The 21,643-nt window shown below is 34.8% G+C and overlaps 3 protein-coding genes across 6 annotated transcripts in view; 2 read left to right on the forward strand and 1 right to left on the reverse strand.

The window, feature by feature from the left end:
- The window catches only part of LOC113498016 (E3 SUMO-protein ligase EGR2), a 29,327-nt gene extending 24,321 nt beyond the window's left edge, over window positions 1-5,006 (forward strand). For both annotated transcript variants that reach the window (XM_026877893.1, XM_026877894.1), the window contains exon 2: window positions 1,212-5,006. In XM_026877893.1, the coding sequence (XP_026733694.1) occupies window positions 1,212-2,149 (938 nt within the window). In that variant the 3' untranslated portion in view covers window positions 2,150-5,006. The remainder of the gene's footprint in view (window positions 1-1,211) is intronic.
- A 1,203-nt stretch (window positions 5,007-6,209) lies between these two features.
- LOC113498294 (protein TAPT1 homolog) overlaps window positions 6,210-21,643 on the reverse strand; it is a 30,591-nt gene continuing 15,157 nt past the window's right edge. The window contains exons 1-10 of one of the 2 annotated variants that reach the window (XM_026878258.1): window positions 14,673-14,926; window positions 14,305-14,569; window positions 13,925-14,238; window positions 11,488-11,585; window positions 10,508-10,746; window positions 9,899-10,087; window positions 9,563-9,712; window positions 9,359-9,479; window positions 8,983-9,126; window positions 6,210-8,541 (exon numbers count right to left, since the gene is read on the reverse strand). In XM_026878258.1, coding sequence (XP_026734059.1) covers window positions 8,404-8,541; window positions 8,983-9,126; window positions 9,359-9,479; window positions 9,563-9,712; window positions 9,899-10,087; window positions 10,508-10,746; window positions 11,488-11,585; window positions 13,925-14,238; window positions 14,305-14,569; window positions 14,673-14,799 — 1,785 coding nt within the window. In that variant the 5' untranslated portion in view covers window positions 14,800-14,926 and the 3' untranslated portion in view covers window positions 6,210-8,403. Of the gene's footprint in view, window positions 8,542-8,982; window positions 9,127-9,358; window positions 9,480-9,562; window positions 9,713-9,898; window positions 10,088-10,507; window positions 10,747-11,487; window positions 11,586-13,924; window positions 14,239-14,304; window positions 14,570-14,672; window positions 14,927-21,643 lie in introns of those variants that run through there. The other variant, XM_026878259.1, reaches the window with a different exon arrangement.
- On the forward strand, window positions 15,336-21,573 carry LOC113498295 (eukaryotic translation initiation factor 2 subunit 3-like). 2 transcript variants are annotated; one of them, XM_026878262.1, is made up of 9 exons: window positions 15,342-15,577; window positions 15,912-16,086; window positions 19,201-19,437; window positions 19,584-19,801; window positions 19,950-20,135; window positions 20,227-20,409; window positions 20,644-20,781; window positions 21,159-21,307; window positions 21,443-21,573. In XM_026878262.1, the coding sequence occupies exons 1-9, from the start codon at window positions 15,515-15,517 to the stop codon at window positions 21,498-21,500; spliced, it is 1,407 nt and encodes a 468-aa protein (XP_026734063.1). In that variant the 5' UTR covers window positions 15,342-15,514; the 3' UTR covers window positions 21,501-21,573. The 2 variants fall into 2 exon arrangements, with proteins under 2 accessions (XP_026734061.1, XP_026734063.1); XM_026878260.1 differs by lacking the exons at window positions 19,201-19,437; window positions 19,584-19,801; window positions 19,950-20,135; ... (2 more) ...; window positions 21,159-21,307; window positions 21,443-21,573 and adding an exon at window positions 16,627-18,980 and having other exon boundaries at window positions 15,336-15,577.

The raw sequence follows: 21,643 nt of genomic DNA on the forward strand, positions 1-21,643 counted from the left end.
TGCTCTACATTCTTATAAGTGCCGTGTTATTTAAACCGTCCAAAAATTTTTTGTGATATCTGTTTGGGTAAATACAATATTATTTTAAAGGAAAATAATAAAGTATTTCAAACCGTGAGTAAATGCACTATATGCTTTTATCAAAAAATTATAGAAAGAACAAAGATTTAAGTAGAAATTGCACTTGTTTTAAAATTTAGTTTTTTTTAACAATTATAAAAAATAAAAGCTCATTATGGTTGTATTCCTGATAATTCCTTCTATTTTACAAATGGGAACTGAGTAGCGTACACTCTACTTAATTAAAGAGCAAGATTTTACATAGGTCCAATATGATTTTATTTTTTTGAAAGACGCTATGAACATTTTAATAACCAGAATGAAAAATATAATGTAAAATGTAGCGATTATTTTACATTCACACAAATTATTAATCATATCTAATAAGATTCTACCAAATAAAACGATTTACCTATTTTTGAATAAAATGAGTGCAAAACTAAATCGCCCCAAACAAATATAACACTAAATCTTGTAACTACGATAACAGGTTTTCAATAAATGTTGTAAAAGACTAATATATATTTTTTTTAATGATGTATCTTACATAATTTAAAAAAAAAGCAGAAAACTAGGTAAACTTGAAAATTATCGATTGGCACATAATTTTGTAGCTTGACTATTATCTTTAACTTAAATTATAATTAGGCACGGGCTAAAATAATAAGATCTTCGTTTTAAATTATTTTGTACCATCTCGCAATAGGTGATATTCAGCAGTCAACAGGATCGCTCGGTACTTGTCCGGATAGTTTAGTGATACGCCCTTATCGACTTCCTACGTTATCGACGTCGCGTGGCGTTGTCTCTTCCGCTCAAACCATAACTAACAAGCAAAAAGTATTTGTTAATTAAAAACAAACGTCGAAATCTGAAACTGAACGTTTTATTTTGAGGTATTACCGTACCGGTAGGGCCTTTTATGGAAATTATAATTGAGACATTTAAGTCCCGAACGTTTAACGCGATTAACTTATGCCTATTTTTCCGGATTACACGACCAAACTATCCTTACTTTATAGACTACTTTATAAAACAAACTCTTTTATTAAATTAATGTAAATGAATATTTCATAAGTCGGAGCCGTTTAAAAGGTAATTCATAATAACGTAATGTAGCGTTACCAATAGCATTATTTACTTTGTTACAGGTACTCTACCAGGCGATGAACTATCACTAGGATGCTCGCCTCGCCGCCACAAGCATGAGGCTTCGCTGTCTCCCGGCGCACGTGCCGAGGATGCCAGTAACGCGTCAAGCGCTAGCGCCTCCCTGTACGGGCCGCCGGCCGGCAGCGCAGGCAAGCGCGCGCCCTCCCCGCCACTGCAGTGGCTGCTGCCACCCGGCCCCGGCCCTGGCAGCGTCGACAAGTACTTCCAGCAAGAGTACGAGGAGCGCGTCGAGCTACTGCCGCCCGAGTGCCAGCCGTACTGTGCGCCCCAGCAGCCCTGCCCGCAGCCGCAGCACTGCGAGTACCGCCCGCCGCCGCAGCCGCAACAGCAGCATACGTGGGACACCCAAGAGTATGCCAGTGCACCGCAGCCCACCCCCGGGCCCTCAGGCTTGCCCAAGCGCGAGCCGTACCCGAGCCCGGCTGGACCGAGCGACAGGCCTGTGCAGCTCGCTGAATACAACCCGTCCACGAGCAAAGGTCACGAGATTCTATCTCAAGTGTACCAGCAAAGTGCGCAGCCTCTGCGACTCGTCGCCGTCAAGCCTCGCAAGTACCCCAACAGGCCTAGCAAAACCCCCGTCCACGAGCGGCCGTACGCGTGCCCTGTGGAAGGCTGCGACCGCAGATTTTCTCGGTCTGATGAGCTAACGAGGCACATACGCATTCATACGGGCCAGAAACCTTTCCAGTGTCGAATCTGCATGCGCTCGTTTAGCCGATCGGATCACCTGACGACGCATGTCCGCACACACACCGGCGAGAAGCCATTCGCGTGTGACGTGTGCGGCCGCAAGTTCGCGCGTTCGGACGAGAAGAAGCGGCACGCGAAGGTGCACCTGAAGCAGCGACTGAAGCGCGAGCGCGGCGGCGGCGGCGCGCACCACCACGAGCCGCACCCGCACGCCACGCTCTAGCATCCGACACCCGCCGGCGGCGCGGCTGCGGCGGGCTCCTCGACCGACACCTCTGACGATACCAGTGGTGAATCGTTCGTGGACAACTGAACTTTTTTATACTTTCACGTTGAGATTATTGAATAATTTCATCGCTTAGGTGTAAATGAATTGTCTTTAACAAAGCTTTATTAACTCTACATTTGTAAATTCACTGAAATTTATATATATCTTTTTATACATATTTGTAATAACTATGGTAGGATTCGATTTGCTCGATGTATTTATTTAATTAGATAGGGTAATTGAAAACCTGACTGGGAACAAACGTAGATACGAAGCGATGTGGCCTAAAGTGTCCAGTGTACGTGTCGTTACGTTTCTGTGCAAAGAGAACTGTCTCGCCTCTTGTGGTGACATGAAGTCACTGTCGTCCGCGGCGTTATGTGAACACATATCTATCTGTCTGATGCTGGCAGTCCGGCGGGCAGCGCATAGGTTCAACTGCGGCTCGCAAACATGTATTCTTGTTAAGTATCGATTAGTTGTACGTTGTTGTAATTATTTATCAAGTGACCATTTTGGATTATTATGGTGTTACATGTGAATTACTTAAGTATAACTTGACTGATACCGTCTTCTTGACATCGACAGCGAGAACTAATTGATATCTATCCAATTATGTGACAAATTCCGGAGGTAACCTATTCTGCCTAGGACTACCACTTAAGTATTGTAGGTATATGTAATTCTTATATTTGACATAACTAACGTGAAACTGTGCCATTAATTTAACTTTATAACGTGCCACTGCAATTTTAATTTACATAATTATGTAATTAAATAAGTATAACACGACTGCTGAATAAGTGATAACTATGATTATTTCGTTATACTATATTTCTAGTCGAAGATAAAGTATATACGTGAGAATGTCGACTCTTATATTTGTGTTATAGATATCAGTATCTGCCATTACTAATTTAATATATTTACGTTTCGACAGCTGCTGTCATGATCTTCTCTTGCTCAAATGTTTAATTTAACTAAATTTGCTCAAGTCTGCTTCAGTTACCTTTACGAGAGCGACAGCTCTACATTTCCACTAACGTTCTCTCCGCTGACACCGTGTGTTGCTCTTTCTTTGTGCACTTGTTGTTCCGTAATTTCACTATGACATTTCCCCAGTGGCATATATTTTTATAGTGTACGTATTATTACATAGACTAATCTAGTAAAAGTTTAGCAAGTAGAGTTTAAATTATGATCTCTTAATCATTAATAATTATTTTCAAGTGTAGCCAAGGCCCTTTATTTATAATACTCATAAGTTTCTGTATAGATGTAAAAGTACGTATAAGATTCACTTTTTTGTTCTAGTTACTGAGATGACGATGTTACACTGTTTACTACACATAACAAAACGGTTGTAGGCCGACCGATAGATGTAAAATGTCTGCATTACTTATTAACTTCTTTAAGATTACTAGAATCGTGTACTTGTAGGTCTATTGCCATTATTCATCATTCATTATTATTGAGCAAGTCATTTCTAAGTTCATAAGTAATGCGGGAAATTATCTTCAACATCCGAAAATGTTTAGTCCCCTTTTTTCTCATAACTGAGTACAAAATTTAGCACAAATAGTAGTAGGAAACTAATGTCATTTGAATACTTCAAGTGAAATGTTTTAGAGAACAGCCTTCGCAACTTATGATACTATTAATCCATTTAAATACTTTGTGGAAGTCTTTGAGACTACCTAAGGATCATTTCTCTAGAGTAGGAATCAGCAAATAGTGCAGTCGTAACAAACCGGATCTATAACTGACTGTTATAACGTCACTGAACAGTGATAAAACTACAGGGTTGGCCTTTCAGTAACGTCGGTCATTATGAATTTAAGATATCTGACAATAATATTACTAACTCTTGCACCTGCAGCCTGTTAACTTTACATGGGAGCGGTAAGACTTCTGTCACCGCCTACCTGCACGTATTCACTTCGATCAATGTGAATTTTGTCTTCGCTTACCGTAGCACTGTATATGTCTAGAAATGGCAACACGTCACTGAATTAAATCACCGTTCCCAGTTTTTCGGTCGCTTACAAAGCTTCTGTAGAGTGATGCCGCGGCGGCATGGTAGCGCGCCTTGCCGACTCGCAGCGCGCCACCCTGCTTCCGCGCGCGATTAGAATGTGGTGTACGAGTTTATAATGTTTTTACTGTTATAGAAGAGACGAAGTCTCCGATAGACAAGGCTAGAGTAGATAGGTATTATGAAGCGTATTCATGTTAAACAATTGAGTGAAAATTGAAACGGAAAAGACTAAATTCTTACACATTTTACATAATGTTGCATGACGTTAACGTTATTGATATACGGTGTTTGTATTAGGTTACGAGTTACGACTTGCCCACTGCACTGGGTGACGCCGCGATCTCGCACTCTGAGTTACATCCAGTTTGACATTGCATACAGCCCCGTGCTAAGATGCCGCGCATCACACACACTTTCATGTAAATCACTAACTCTTTAAAACTTTGAACAAATACGATATCTTACTTATATGGTGTTCACCTGATAGTGAATGAGTACGAATTCTATGAGATTTGTGTATGATTATTGTTTAAGCTATCATTATGTATTTCACCTGTGTGAAAGATGTTGTTGATGTTCTAAATATAGTTAGTTTTAATTAGGTAAGTATTGTTAAATCTCACTAATTTTTACTAAATTCTATTTAATTAAAATATTTGTAAATACACTCTGACTAAATTTGAATTTAATGTGTATATAAGAGAAATGAAATTTTTATTTAATGAATCCACCTAAGGTGAGGAAATACAAATTGTTGAAAATTTGAATCTTGGAGTTTATGTTTTTAATTTGCCTCATACATATTCTAAGAGACCCCAAAATAGTAAATAAGTTCTTTAAATAGGGTAAGTATGTTATAGCAGCAGAAAGAGGAAAGTGAATTTGTTAATACATACATTCACATACCTTTAGTGAATTCAAACTTATTCTTGAGAACATCTATATCTAGTATTCTAGTCGTACCTTTAAAGTATTAGAAAAAATATTTAACTCTCTAGCTTAATATATTTTTTTTTATATTCTTGGGTATCTCCATCAAAATGAATGATCTCATTTGGTTATTATCTATTAAATATTGAGATCAGTTGATATTACTATATTTATTGAAAAAGGTAGAATAGTTAGTTAGTCTTGAGTTATGGATTGCACTATCACACAAAAAAACATCATAAAATCATATCTGTGGATATACTTGATTACCTGCACCTAAAATATAATTGTTTACACCTTTTTTCGCAAATCATTTCTTAGTTGGACTATAAAAGCTTTAATTTGGGCAATACTTTTCGGAGTAAGTATTTATTATGGTTTTTTTTATTATATATTTTTTTTAAAGTACCTACGTATTTTCAACATCTTGTTAACTGAATAAAAATAATGTTACAACTAGCGCCATCTACATACAGGTATATTAAAAAGAGTCCACAGATAAAACTAAACGACAAGTCAGTAATCTTAAGAGCACAAGCAACTTCGTAACATAGAGATGCCACTGATAGCTCAGAGATGGCGCTTTTAACACAAAGTTAGTATCGACCACAGATAATTTTGTGACAAATGATAGGTGGCGTTTATTTTCAATGTATTATCCTAGCTATGTTGAATCTACTCAACATTAATAATATGAGTAATATACTTACCTAAGTATTTTTACATCAAGTATCGATATTGCAGTATTTTTATGAATAGTAGTAGTGTATGAGTTTAGATAACTGTAGGTACTAAAATGTGATAAGTGTAAGACAGGTCAATCAATGTATACTCTATTAATAATCTTTAAATAATTAAGTTATGATAAATATGTATAAAATAATTAATTATATGTACAAAAATGTACTACTTATTATGTAGAACCTTATCTATTCTTATGTTACCTGATAGGGTTTATTATTTATTTAAATATACAAGTAGGTATACCTAATGTATATATAATATTGTCTTTTATACGGGTAAAGGTATTGAAGTCAAAACAAATTGTATTAATAAACGAGTTGTGATATAATTTATAAAAAAAACAAACACGAAACAGATGTTTAGCTACAAGTAGTTAGAATAGAAACTTCATGGAGATTGAATGTGTCAAACTTTTAAGAAATAAAATTACAGAAATGTAAAACATTACCAAGCGAAAACACGTTATCCATTATCATTCTAAAACACTGGACAACAGAGTGTGGAGTGTGGAAGTGTGGATTGGAACAATAAACGGTAGTTTAAATACAGAGAAAGTAGACAATTTTACTTCAATACCTATTGCTAATGTTATTCTAATATTATGTGCACTTTGTAAAAGGCGTAGACTTTCACGCCTTAAAACTAACTTCTTTATTACTTAGGGATAAGGTCGAATTTTATACTAAGCATACAATTTTATAACTTTTTTAATTTAGGTAAATGTCTATTGTATTTTAACTGTATTAACTTTCTATCAATAAATGTTTGTAAGATGTTGTCCAGTGTAATAAAATGCTGTATGTACCTAAGCCTAATACATTGTTCCACCTACTAATTTATGAACAGGTTTTTAATAAACTTCGATAACATAATATTACCGAATCGTGTTACAACACATTAATTCTTAGACTAAAAAGGTAGACAAAATAACATTTTTTTAGTCTAAGAGTTAAACAGTTTCTCCACGTCGTCAGCGTATACAATGTTTATGAATAAAATTCTCTATATATCTCATTTTCCAATTATTACACTGTCCCTTGGTAAACCTAAAGTAATCTATAATGACACGTTGTTTCTGTCCATAGGTACTTATGTAAGTATTAACATACCGGTACAAATAGGAAATGTGCGTTAACCAAACACTTATTGCATATTATGTCATGTTATATACAGATATATCAACTCGCTAATAATCTACAACAAATTTAGTACCATTGGAATGATAAACAGCAAAACTTTGAACTATTCCACACACCTAGGGTTTTAAACAAATAAATAAACGTTGCTATAGAAATTGAATATATTAAGCACCTAATTCATATCAGTCTTAGAGTTTAAGCTATATCGTCTGTTACCTATTCGAGTTAACGATTAAGGTAATCTAGACTACGTCTAAGACAAAACAATATCGTTATTTCATTAAGCCAATTGAAATCGGTCATATCTCAACAGGCCACCAAATTTCTTTTTTTTGTTATCACACTCAATTATATAATTTAGCTGTAACTTTCTTTCTACCAAGTACGAAATAAAAGAAACATGCATTTTATACTGAAATAATGTTTAATTTAATTGTATAATTATTATTACAGCTTCGTCCTTTACCAGATAGAAAGCAAGGTACTTAGGTAATAATCTGTCTGTCCATTCCTTCTAATACTTATACTATTTTTATACCAGGCATTTATTAGGACCCTTGATTGGTTCAGAACTCTCTGAAAGACCTATTCAAACATACACTATAAGAACAAAATATAAAATATATTAATGTACATTCCAATCACAAAAAATTGCAGACGCGAGGTATCTAAAAATATTCAATACAAAACCCAGTCAACTCCGGTACAAAACTACACACACGAAAACAAAATCTAGACGCGTCGCTGTTCCATTACTATTTATATTTTTCCTATAAACAACCAGTTATGAACAATTTTATTTTATTTATTCATGGATGTCGTTATACAGTGTTGATACGACAAACGGGCTTCACTTTATACCACATATTTAAGGTACCATTTGCAGGTTTTATACACAAAAAATAGACAAATAGTTGCGGTAATTTAGTTCATAGGCAGGTTTCATTTTTTTCCATTTGTAATTTTGAACATGCTGTCATGTTCGTGATTGTTGCAAATACTTTGATTTTTAACTATACAATTTGTTTGAAAAATGTATTTTCTTATTTTACGCTATTTATTTTTGTACTACATATTTTGAAGTGATTCGAAAGGTGGATGGCTCAACCAAATGTAGTATCAACCCTGTATATTTCAACACAGTTAAAAAGGGCTCTGAGCCACCAAATTAATATGTTCGCTGATGGCATATAATAATGACAGCTGACAATCGTATAACGCGATAGAAAATCACGTAGTCATGCAAGGTCTCTCAGAGTCCTTTTTAGATGCGTCGACTAATATATGTAAATGTTATGTCGAGGATAGACTAGAGCGCGTTATTAGAGCGTAATGTTTACCAGGCAGCAGAGCGTGTGCTAGGTGTCCTCGTCGTCGGGCTTGACGAGGTTGGGCTCGGACTCGGAGCGGCGCTTGAGGCCGTCCGCGTCGGGCGAGCGGGGCCGCGCCGGCGCCGCGCCCGCCGCCATCGACGGCGCGCTGCGGCTCACGTCCACCTGCAGGCCCAGACACACTTACAAAACAGAAGCGGATCGGCTTATCATCGGCTTGTTCTGAGTCTGGATGTCATTGTGCATGTAGTTTGTAGGTTTGTGAAATCCCCCGCGACACAGGGATTAAATTCATTAGGGCGCGAGTCGTTTTTTGTTAAAAAAAAAAACTTTATCTACATGTAGACAGAATTACTGTTGGTGACGGACAGAAAAATGTTTCTTTATTAAATTTATTATAAGTTTATTCATTTATTTATTTATATGCAAAAGCTTTTAAATTTCATATATGAAACAAGAAAACACACAAGCTGAAAGCATACCTAACCAGTTACAGGAAAAATCTTTTTGCTGAGAAATCTATTATTGTATTCAATTTGTTTTATTTATAACTAAATTCAGTTTGAAACAGTTTTCCTTAATTTATAAAATAAGTTCGTAAATTACCAATTCAGCTTCGAGAAAATCACCAGCCTCTTGTTTGACTTGCGTGTTCATTTTGTCATTAAGATAACAAACGCCGTTGAGATCGATAGCGCTGTTTGAGAATATTGCCGCAGCGCCTACCGACGCGTCCACCAGTGGCTCACTCTGTAATAAAACCAGAGATAACGATATATAGCGTTATAAACGCGCCATTAAGCTTTATACAATGCATAAGGCCGTAACTAGTAGTAGATTTAACAACAGTTTAAAGTAAGAAATAATTTATTTTTAAGATCTTACATTTCATGTTCTTTGCTGGTTGGTACGATTTTACAATTTAAAATAATATTTATTATAAAAGCTAGTCAAGTACGTAAGGTTTAATATATAATAATACCAGTATAACATTTTCAGGAACAGTAAATTTCAGTGTCGTTGGCTTTTTCGGAGGCGACAATTCAGCTTCCGGTGTTTTGTGTACAAAAGAATTATCTTTTGTCGTCAAATCTTTTTGTTCTCTGTAAAGACAAATGAATAATAATTTAGTTTATTAAACTTATTAATGTTTTACGAAAATATACGTTTTGAATTATTTTCTTACTTTTTAGGCGTAGCATGGTAGCTGTCAATTTTCTCCGACTGATGTTGAGTTATCAAATCACATGCCTTCCCAAGTATCACAATAGATACCAGTACTCTTACTGATATCAGGCACAAATACGCGATGAATATCAAAAATATTGCCGCAAACCTGAAAATATAATTTACGTTTTTGTACACACAATAATAATGATTAAAAGTAACCTATACTTGTACTTTGAGCTCTCAATGTAGGTCCTTTGCCATGGTGGAAGCGATAGGGCGCATCACACTCACTGCGAGCGAATAGTGGCATCTCACTCTTCTACAATGGCGACATTATTATAAATTAACTTACCCATCTACTTTGACTGCATGGACCAACACTCTTGTTATAACAACTCCCAGTGGCAAAGGTATGAATCCCATTCTACGGGCCACTAAGTCCGAATGGTCACTGAATGCATACTTTTGTCTGGTTTGCGCAACATCGTAAGCCAAGCTCACTGTGTATTCCCTGTACACTCCATACGGAATCTCATTGAACCTGGGAAAAATAACCATAATGAAATATAACTTTATTATTATTACTTTGAATGGAATTGAAAAATTTAATAATTAGAGATCTACACGATTACAATATCGCCTACTATCATCATCGGGCTATAGTATAACAGAGGAAAAATAAGCATTAAAATCAACCTTAATACATTGGTATAAAGTTTATTTTAATATCAGCATCTTTTTCTACTCTTCTCTCCTGCACTGAATCTTAATTAGAGTTTATTAGAGATACCTAATTGTAATATTCTATAGATACACATTTTTTATGAGATTTATTTGATTAATTTTACTAAAAATCTTTGTATTATTAACACCTAGGTATAAAAATATTGATATAATAATATATTTGAATATTTGTACAATGTTCAGGACAGTAAAAATACACATTATTTCACATAGTTACCTGGTAATGAAAGCATGCTTAACCCAATCAATAATGACTTCAAAAGTTAGAACCAGTACACAGTCTGGTGCCAGTATCCAGAAGCGTTCCTCCCTCCACATATATTCCTTCATGGTTTGCAGAACTACGATGAATAGCAGCACTGACAGGTGAAGACGCTCCCTCACATCACTGCAGGACACTTGGAAGAGGTTGTTTTTGTCAAACTTTTTGAAGACACTGCCTTTTAATTCAACAAACTGTAAAAAAGTGACATTTCAGGATTAATAAAGTATTCATGTCTTACAAAACAATAAAAATATACAAGACTCAGTTGTTTTATTTATTATGTGTATCCACTTAATAAACATGTAGAAAAGCTATTTGTTCCTTGTGAGAATTTAAACCATTCAAGATATTAATATCAACTCATATTGTAAAACATAGACAGTTGCATTGTCTATCCCTATGTATGCTTAAATCTTCAAATCTACGTAACAGATTCTGATGCGGTTTTTTTTAATACATAGAGTGATGCAAGAGCGTGGTTTCAAAGTATGATACATGCATAATTTAATGGACAAACAAAAATTGAAGATTTTTAATGTATGGCATTTTTTATGCTTCATTGAAAACACTATCTTCATTCTACGAGATAGATCAAAATTCTACAATATTGCACACCATCAACAGGTCTGCATAGAAAGGTTTTTAAGGTTGACTCACTCTACCTAATTTTATGGTAACATAATATTATATTTTTCACAATACTTATTTCGATTTTTTTTTATTAAGATAGTATTAATTCTTATCAAATTGAAGAATGTTAAAGAAATTCTAAAATCTAAATTAGAATTGCACCCGTGCGAAATCGGAGCGGGTCGTTAATAATATACAAATATATGATAAATCCATAATTGTCTCCATCAGTTGCTTTTATCTCACTGTTATCCTTTCTTGTAAAATTTAGTTAATAAAGAAAACACCTCACAAATACTTACATTGTTAGACATCATTATTATGAGAAGACTTTTATTATTAGAATTAAAGGCAACATTGAGTGTTGTTGCTTGAAACAGCACCAATAAGCTATGAAGAACTGAACAAAATATTAAGGGTTTTATTCAAACATTACAAGTTTCCTCTAGATACTTCACACTTGGCAAGGGCAGATAATGACAAAAAACATGCTCATCTATTAAAGAAACTATACTAAAAAGGGTTCACACTATTATGGATATACATGCATGTAAACCCTTTAAAACTTTCGCATTGGGTTAGCAAAAAAATAGTTTTAGAGATTGCATCAAAACTTGATACTGCTTAGCCATAATTCTTAATATTATCATTAACTAATTATCAGCGCAACAAAAGGTTATTTGTAAATGATTTATCAATATGTGAGGTTCACTCAGCTGGCATGACTAAGATTTTATAAAAAAACCTGCTTGACAACATATTATCAGTGCTTAATTACATAATGTGAAAATTTACTTCAAATTAAAATAGGAAATAACTGTTTCGAAAAAAAATTGCATAGAGTTGGTTGATGAAGGTTGCCAGTTACTAAGCGCATGACAAAAATACAGGGTGTAAGGAACACCGTACCACCAAAGTCGCATAATGACTTTAAAATAACGTGTTAATTAATATTAAAGAAGTCCCTACCGTCGGAGATTAATATTTATAGATTTAGTCATTTTTGAGCACGCAATGAATTGGTTACCGCGCGATCCTTACGCTCAGCGTACGTACTTACACGAACTGTAATGTGGTAGGAGGGCGACACTCGGCGACACGATCGAAACATTCGAAACGCGCGCGCATTTTATAAAAATGTTGTGATGTAACGAAAAACAATCACAAAAAAATACCAATCAATTTACACTATTCTGACTTCAATCTGTGTCTTGTGTATTATTAAATCAAACCTACTCTTACCTTAATCTCGCTCACTTCTAACCAGATAAGGTTCGAAAATTTCGAAATGTCCGCCAGCTACGTGCACACAAATTTTGGCGCGGCGAAAAATCTGCTGCTGAACCCGGGGCAAAAAGTACCGCGTCCAGTAAATGTTCATCGCGAGACTTGCATTGCCACGTGCTTCGCCATAACACATTAGCATGTTGCCATTCTCCCGGGCGGTAAAATAACCTATCGAGCTACTAGGATCGTAATTTAAATAATACACACACAACACACGCACTTATATCACTTAACACAATAAAATTGTCTGCCTACACGATAATTAGTCCGCGAATTACCCGATTGCACATGCACATTCGATTAGCGTAAGGAACAAACTGAGTAAAATAGGTACTATTTTGAAAAAAGCCGAACTTTCGGTTTTACCTTTGAGTAGTGTTGGACCTAGGTACCTATGATTCTTTATCGATAAATTACATGAGGTCGAAGTAAATATCGTAAAATTATTCTTGACAATGAAGTACTTAACTTAAACCTTTAAAATTGATTAATCACAAAATGTACTTTTGTGTAAGAACATAATTGTTTTATGTGACTGGAATAATTATTCAGCAGTTCGTAGGAAAAAAAATGATAAAAATTTTTAGGCAGGAATATCATTAGTAGATGATGGATATTAGTACAGACTTTAATTTTAGAAAAAATAAATTATTGTTTATAACAACATGTTTTAGAACTACAGAATTCTAAACAAAAATAAACTGTTAATAATAAAAGGTTTTAATAAATTTCGTGATAAGTTGATAAACGCTGAGAAGGTGATTTTCTATTTTATAACATGGAACCCGTGTAACAAAAATCGATGTACTATTTTATCCAGTGTCACAGGTACGTCACTCGCCGATACCGCTGTAGGTGTCGGCGACGCGCTGGCGGTGTCGACAAAGGCGGCTAGCGGTGCCTACAAAGCGCGCGGCTTTTTTTAAAGGAATAGTAGGCAGGATTACGAATAATGCGTGCGAGTGCGCGCGCAATAGTTTCGCTATCTCTTACGCTTGTCGCTCATGAGTATTGGTTCGGTTTTGACGTCACTTTCGGTTAGATTTGCAAGAGAGCGATGACCGACGAGTACCTTTACGAATCAGCTGATCGGGAGCAGTTTTTAGTGTTTCATTTACATTGCCTTTTTTTGTGAAAACGGCTTAATAATGATTTTGTTTATGAAAATATTATTGAAATACGTAGGACAAATGATTTTATGACACATAAAATTAAAAAAACGCGAAAAAAAACTGCAATTTTCATGAAAAGACCGATAAAAAATTCCAACGCAGTGGGGTCTGGAATCATGTCTAGAACTCAGGTCCCATGGAAAAGTCACGGTGTTCCTTACACCCTGTATATTAAAGAAAAAAAATAGAAACATCCTCCTTCTTTGTGTTGTTCATGTATATAAGCGGGTGATTTAAAAGTATGGTGTAAGTATTATTATATGTTTTTTTAAAAGGATACAGACATAAGTCATGGCAAACATTAAATGGGGTATCACTCCCAAATGCTCCCTCCTTCTATCTCGAGGTTCAGTAGCTGTCCAAAATAGAGCATCTATGGTATCTTGACCAAAAGCTGAAAACAACCGGTCCCCAACCTCCAACATATTGTAGAAGATATATAATTTCATCACACTCTGACTCTTGACCAGGTGATACATCATGTTTGTGTCTATGTAGCACATTAATATACTACAGATTAACAGGATGAAACCTTTCAGCATGTCACATGTTTCAGCAGGCTTTAATATGCTTTGACGAGAATTAGAATAAAATCTGAAAACACAATTTTATTAATTACATTGGCAATAAATTATTGCAACTGGTTCCATAGAAACTTACCCAAAACATTTTCTAAATAGTCTGCTAAAACAGGTCCAAAATGCCATAATAAACCTCAATGGAAGAAATGTGTAAACAAACAGCAATGAATCTGCACATTGAAAAAATCCATATGCCATAAATTTCTCTAATTCTTGAGGGATCTTTATGAAAGAATAGACTTTCTCGCGTCTAGCAGAAAACCGTTCTTCATCATGTTCTAACAAATAGCCTCGCGTTAGTTCCACATGCAAGAATGCAAACAAGGAGGCTGCCTTTTCTCCATCTGAAACATAAGTAGGTGTAACTTGTATATTTTTGCCCTTACTAAAGTCCATTTATTAATTTTAATCCACTCGTACAAGTACTCAGCAAACCAACAATCTTACCTTTATATTTCATTTCTTTAACTCCTTTATCAAAATTTATATCGCCGGATGAATTTTGAGAGTTGGATATAGACTTAAACCGCAACCTTTTAGTTTGTTCTTGTACATCCTCATTTTTTATTATCATGTTGTACGATTCTAATTAAATAAAACTGCTAATCACAATCACATTTGTATTGATTTTGTAATAATTTATCATATAACGCGGTAACTAAAGCCTCTAAAATTTATTTATTGACAGAATTGAATGACACAACATTGCTTCTGACAAGACATCCAGCTGACAAAATGTTATGTTTTGACATTTTATCAAAGAAAACTCCAACACGTTATCTGTCTATGGTAAACCCTGCCAACGCCTGCCAAGGATGAAATTAATCTAAAATGAGACGACAAAATTAATGTATTATGTATCGGCTGGCTACACTCAGGCTATCTTGTTCAGGATTTCTGTTTATGAAGGCATTGAAGACAATATATTGCATGGTAGTGAAAAAAGAAACACGTCACATGGAGTTCTCTTTTTTTAGAAACACGCTTCGTAACGTATGGAAAAGAGGGTATCAGGAAACTGCTTATTTTTAAATATTGCAAATCCTAGTTACTAAGTCACACATCTTAAAATCGACTATTTTTTTTTACTTTTTGGTCAATTCAACTTTGGCATTGGCACGCCATCTCCGTTCATGTCCGTCAAGCTGCAATCCGTTGCCTACGTTAGCGGTTTTAGCTTATTTTAATGCTAATACCCTATTTAGATGTGGTAAAACCTAGTATTATCTGATAATTTGTTTCTCTAAAATATATATAATTGAGCGAATAAGTTCGCTTAAACTTCAATTATGGCTTCGAGTGAAGGGCGAAGTGCTCAGTCAAACTTGCATCAGCAAGACCTAACCAAATTGGTAAGTTTCAATGATCCAAATATCATACTTAAACTATTTTAATGAGTCTCTTTAGGATGTACATAAATAACGAATCTGTATATGTATTACTGCTGCAAGTTTTTCACATAACCTTTACATGTTTTACACATGTACCTTCTACTTATAGTAAGAGTAAATCCCTGCTGAAAATTTAAATTTAAAGGTGTTTATTTACATAACCAACTTGCGTGAAACAGCATTAACCTTGTTTTTACTTTATAGAACTCATATTTTTTTTGTTTATTTTCATTGAAACTCAATTAGTTTTAATAATATGTATAGAAATTGATTGAGCTTATTGATATGATTGCAGGATGTTACCAAACTATCTGCCTTATCCCCTGAAGTAATATCAAGGCAAGCAACAATAAACATTGGTACCATTGGGCATGTAGCCCATGGAAAGTCCACTGTTGTAAAGGCTATCTCTGGAGTGCAGACTGTACGATTTAAAAATGAACTGGAGAGGAACATTACCATCAAGTTAGGTATGTATCAGAGTAACTGATGTTTCAAAACACTAACATTTTTTTGTTTACTATGATTTTTTCATTTCAATCGTTTTGACTTTTGTAACCTGTTCTCAATATCAAAATACACGGATATTGTCTGCATTGTTGCATTGCAGAGCAAAGCGTCTTTCTCATTTATTTATTTGATTATTAAATATAAATTAACAAAAAAAATGTCTTCTAATGCCTCAATTAGCCATATTTAACAAATGGTAATGGAAAGTTATTATTTTAACTAATAACACACTTACAATCGTGGTTTCATCATTGATTTGGTAGTGGATTATTACCATAACACAAAACAAAGATTCCAAAATTATTTTATTACTAAAACTATACTCTTAAGTCTTTTGGTCATAACAAAAAAATAAACATTTTAAAACAACTATAGTCATTTAGATGCTATGCAATGTACCATGTGAAAATTGAAGCACCACAAAATTAAATTGAATGTTTCTAAATTTGTAAGATCAATGTAGATAATCTAAATTAATCAAAACACATGGTATGTTGCAGAGCGCCTGTCCGACTCAGTTGTTAAAATGTATCGTGAAAGAGCTGATGAAAGAGATGAAAATGTATTCTTTGAGAAATTGAAGAAATCAAAGAAGAGGAACTTATCAGTAGATTCCGAAGATGAAGAGGTCCCTGCTGCCAAAAAACAGAAAAAAAGCAAACAAGAAGCAGAAGAATACATTATTGAAAAAATTCTAGACTTTAAATTTAATTCTGGTAAAGAATACTTCTACATAAAATGGAAAGGATGGCCAGACAGTGAAAATACATGGGAACCAATTGAACATCTAGATAATTGTCCTAGTGTACTGAAGGAATTTTTAGTTAATGAAGAACTAAAATATTGCAATAAATTGGAAACACTTAAGGAAGAGATCTCATTTGGAAATCTATTGAGTGAAGAACAACTAATAAAGAGATTTTCTGAAATAGAAGACAGTAATATTTCTAAATTAAAAGAAGCCCTCACATTAAAATTGCTATCAATGATTATTTTGTCTGAAGAACAAGAGCTTTACGCTACAGATCTTGTCCAGGAAGCAAGAGACATCTTACAATTATATGTAGTAACAAGAAAAAGATGTCGGCAGTTAATGAAACTAAAGCATTGGGAGCTACATTTAAATCAGGTTGATAAATCTAAAAAGCTTGTAGTGGAAAATAATTTTGATTTGGCAGGTCCACCTGAAAACTTTACCTATATTAACCAATGTATACCTGGTAGTAGTGTCACAATTCCTAGTGATCCCCCAATTGGGTGTGAGTGCCAGGCATGCAACTGTCGTTCTAAAAGCTGCTGTGGTATGCAGGGCGGATTTTTTGCTTATACTGCCAAGAAAAGACTGAGAGTTTCTCCAGGAACACCAATCTATGAATGTAACAAAGCTTGCAAATGTTCAACAGAATGCTGTAATCGTGTTGTACAAGGAGGGCGAAATATTAAGTTGAGTATATTTCGAACATCAAATGGTTGTGGATGGGGAGTTAAAACAGAACAACCCATTAAACAAGGTCAATTTCTTTGTCAATATGTTGGCGAAGTTATAACATTTGAAGAAGCTGAAAAACGTGGACGAGAATATGACGCTAATGGCCTGACATATTTATTCGATCTCGACTTTAATTCTGTAGAGAATCCCTATGTAGTGGATGCAGCTCATTTAGGAAATGTATCACATTTCATTAATCATTCCTGTGATCCTAATCTTGGTGTGTGGGCAGTATGGGCGGATTGCCTCGATCCTAACCTACCTATGTTAGCTTTATTTGCAACGCGAGATATTGAAATGGGTGAGGAAGTATGTTTTGATTACTTGCAAAAAGCCTCAGAGAATGATGAAGCAGAAGCTAATGGTACAAGTGTTGATAAAGATAGTTCTTTCGACACTGAAATACCGAGTGGATCAGAAGCTACTGCTGGTGTGGCTCCAGTGTCGCCAGTTAAGTCTCGATTTGAAATTCAGCAGCAAAATAGAACAATGCTCAGAAATCTTACTGAATGTAGATGTGGTGCATTAAAATGCCGAAAATACTTGTTTTAAATGTTAATATTGTTGTTATAAATAATATTTACAATTAGATACATCAGACTTATTGAAATGACACTGTTTTGTAAAATGTTACTAAAATGGGTTGTTCAATTTAGGAGAATCTCATTTGGGACAATATTGATATTGACTAACTTGTTTTTGAAAATGAGAAATCCACAACATAGTATGAATTAACACAAAATATTTTTGTAATGCGTTTTTATTACAATTGCCTTGGCAAATATTCCTGATAAATTTATAATTGTTGATACCACACTTAAAAATATTATGAAATATTTTTGGTGCGTCACTCGCCTTTTACTCGCGACTTTAAACAGAACTGTACCTAAAGTAGGTAAACAGATAAATTGTCCTCGACTTATGTCAATTCGATATAAGAGGGTTTTGACAAAAAATAATAATGAGGTGCTAAAATTGCCTTATGTAAATATAATGAAAGTATTATTAGAAACAATGGATTTGTTACTGTTAGTGAATTGTTGTATTTGGAATTATCGTTTGTGTTCCGGTGTTTATGCTCATAATTTAGTATTACACATTAGTCTCTCAAAACCCTGAATGGGTCGGGCGAACGATTATTAGAAGGTTATGAAACTCATGTTTGAGAAGCCCCTTATAAAAATTACGTAGCAAACCTATGGTCAGTGAGACAAACTCAAATGTTGTTTAAGCCTTTTTAAAGGCATATTTTAGATAGACATTACTGTATTGATTAATTATATTACTATGCCTTATTGTAGTACCTTTCTAAAATTTTACATTTTTAATATAATTTAGTTTAATAAAAGTGTTAATTTACCTGAATATATTTTTATTTCTACCTAATCTACTATAGCCAATTCTTCAATAACTCGTTAAATAAACTCTAAATCCGCAATATAATAGATTGCTTTTTAAAAAAACCACCGAACGAAACCTCACTGAATATGCCTATCTTATTAATATTAATAAGTTTTAGTAAGTTCATGGTCCTCATTATTAATCTCAACATAAGTCTAATGAAAAACGATGATCATGATTCAAGGTTACGCTAACGCGAAAATCTACAAATGTGACAACCCAAAATGTCCGCGACCCACGAGCTTCATATCGGGCGGTTCATCGAAGGACGACAGCTTCCCGTGCCTGAGACCTGCTTGCACTGGCCGGTTCCAGTTGGTCCGTCATGTGAGCTTTGTCGACTGCCCTGGGCACGACATTCTTATGGCCACCATGCTTAACGGAGCTGCGGTTATGGACGCCGCATTACTTCTTATCGCAGGTATAGTACAAAATCAATACAGATAAACATATAAACATATTTTATTCCCATTATCAGCAACTCATATTCACTTTTGATTATTTTTAATATAAATAACTGCAGATACGATATTGCGTTGTCTTTAATTAACCATGTTCTACAATCAGGGAACGAATCCTGCCCCCAGCCGCAGACAAGTGAACACTTGGCTGCCATCGAGATTATGAAACTTAAACATATACTCATATTGCAAAACAAGATTGATTTGGTAAAGGAAGGCCAGGCAAAGGAGCAACATGAACAAATCGTCAAATTCGTGCAGGGCACTGTAGCTGAGGGCGCTCCTATCATACCTATTTCAGCTCAGTTGAAGTATAATATTGAGGTACATAAACTTCATAATAATGTTATCGTTAATTTCACGAGAAGGTATCTCTGGCATTTTTTGCACCAAAATAATTAATTTTAACCGCGTTATTAAATCCCAAAATAAATATTAGAAAGAATTTGCTCATTTCTTAGTGTAATTTTAGGTGTTATGTGAGTACATCACAAAGAAGATCCCGGTACCGTTGAGAGACTTCTCGTCGCCTCCTCGGATGATAGTCATTCGTTCGTTTGACGTCAACAAACCTGGTTGTGAGGTCGATGATCTGAGGGGAGGTGTCGCCGGTGGCTCCATTCTGCAGGGAGTGCTTACAGTTGGCATGGAAATTGAGGTGAGCATTAATTTCGAGCACCTTTGATAATTAATCATTCAGAAAATTCTTAGTATAATTTTAAATATGTTTTCTTTTTTGTTTAACACAGGTTCGACCAGGTTTAGTGAGCAAGGATGCTGACGGTAAACTTACATGCCGTCCCATTTTCTCCCGTATTGTATCGCTATTCGCTGAACAGAACGAGCTTCAATATGCTGTACCTGGAGGTCTTATTGGTGTCGGTACTAAAATTGAACCTACTTTATGTCGTGCTGATCGTCTTGTTGGTCAGGTATGTATTTACGAATGTTTTCTTGTATGTCAGAAAAAATTAAAATCAGATTAAAATTAATGTCAGATGTGATTGTTTTTAAGAAATTAATTTAAACTTTGCAATATTACTAGTGAACCATGTTCTGTTATATCAAGATTGTGAAAACACAGGATGGGTTCAGTTGCGTATATGTATTTAGAGTTTACATAATTTCACAGATTAACTGTGCCTAATTATGTTTTTTGATACTAGGTACTTGGCGCTGTTGGAGCTCTGCCGGGAATTTTCGTAAAGCTTGAAGTTTCGTACTACCTATTGAAACGTTTACTCGGAGTGCGCACTGAAGGTGACAAGAAAGCAGCCAAAGTCCAGAAATTGACTAAGAACGAGGTTGGTACTATATTCTAGTACTCACTCAGAATTATAGTAACCATTGCTATAAGAATGTAACGTAATGCAGATAAGGCGGACCTTTGAAAGTGTGTTGCTATAGCGATTTCTTCAAGTTCTCTTAAAACAACATGTTGTCTCTAATCCTGCACTTAGCAGGTTTCCCGTGATCCTGTCTTTCTATTTTGAGTGGAGTGTTATGAATGGCTCATTAGGTTAAATTAGCTTTTACCGATATACAAAATATACATTTATCGAAAATCTTTGGCAAATTGCTTTTTCCACGAAGATACCTAATATAATTTTTTGCTTAACTTTTCTTTCTCACCAAAATTGGGGTCAAGTGTAGCAAACTATTTACAACTTAATTTTTTCAGGTGTTACTGGTTAACATTGGATCTTTGAGTACTGGAGGCAGAGTAATTGCTACTAAGGCTGATTTGGCTAAAATAGCTCTTACCAACCCTGTGTGCACAGAAATCGGAGAGAAAGTTGCCCTCAGCAGAAGAGTAGAAAATCACTGGAGGTAAAGACATACACATAATAATTGTCTGCTACTACAGAACAAAAAATATTTTAACTGAATTGTAACAAAATTTCTGTGTAATTTTCTTTTCAACCTTGTGTAGATTGAAGTCTTTAATTATTTTTTTGTTTGCAGATTGATTGGCTGGGGTCAAATTCAAGGTGGAGAAACAATCGAACCAGCGAAGAATTAATGTTATGTATTTTACTTTTATACATTGAACTATTATATGTATTTAATAAAAGCAAATATAAATGTAAATAAAATTCTTATTTAATTTCAATTAAACTTGACTACCTATAAAAAAAATCAAAAGCTAGATCAATTATCGAGAAC

Source organism: Trichoplusia ni, chromosome 10 (genome assembly GCF_003590095.1).
Source record: "Trichoplusia ni isolate ovarian cell line Hi5 chromosome 10, tn1, whole genome shotgun sequence".
NCBI lineage: Eukaryota > Metazoa > Arthropoda > Insecta > Lepidoptera > Noctuidae > Trichoplusia > Trichoplusia ni.

Coding starts and splice junctions, on each gene's coding strand:
- LOC113498295 (XM_026878260.1), top strand. CDS start 15,515: ATGGCTTCGAGTGAAGGGCGAAGTGCTCAGTCAAACTTGCATCAGCAA. Junction 15,578..15,911: donor AGCAAGACCTAACCAAATTG/GTAAGTTTCAAT, acceptor ATATGATTGCAG/GATGTTACCAAACTATCTGC. Junction 16,087..16,626: donor GAACATTACCATCAAGTTAG/GTATGTATCAGA, acceptor GGTATGTTGCAG/AGCGCCTGTCCGACTCAGTT.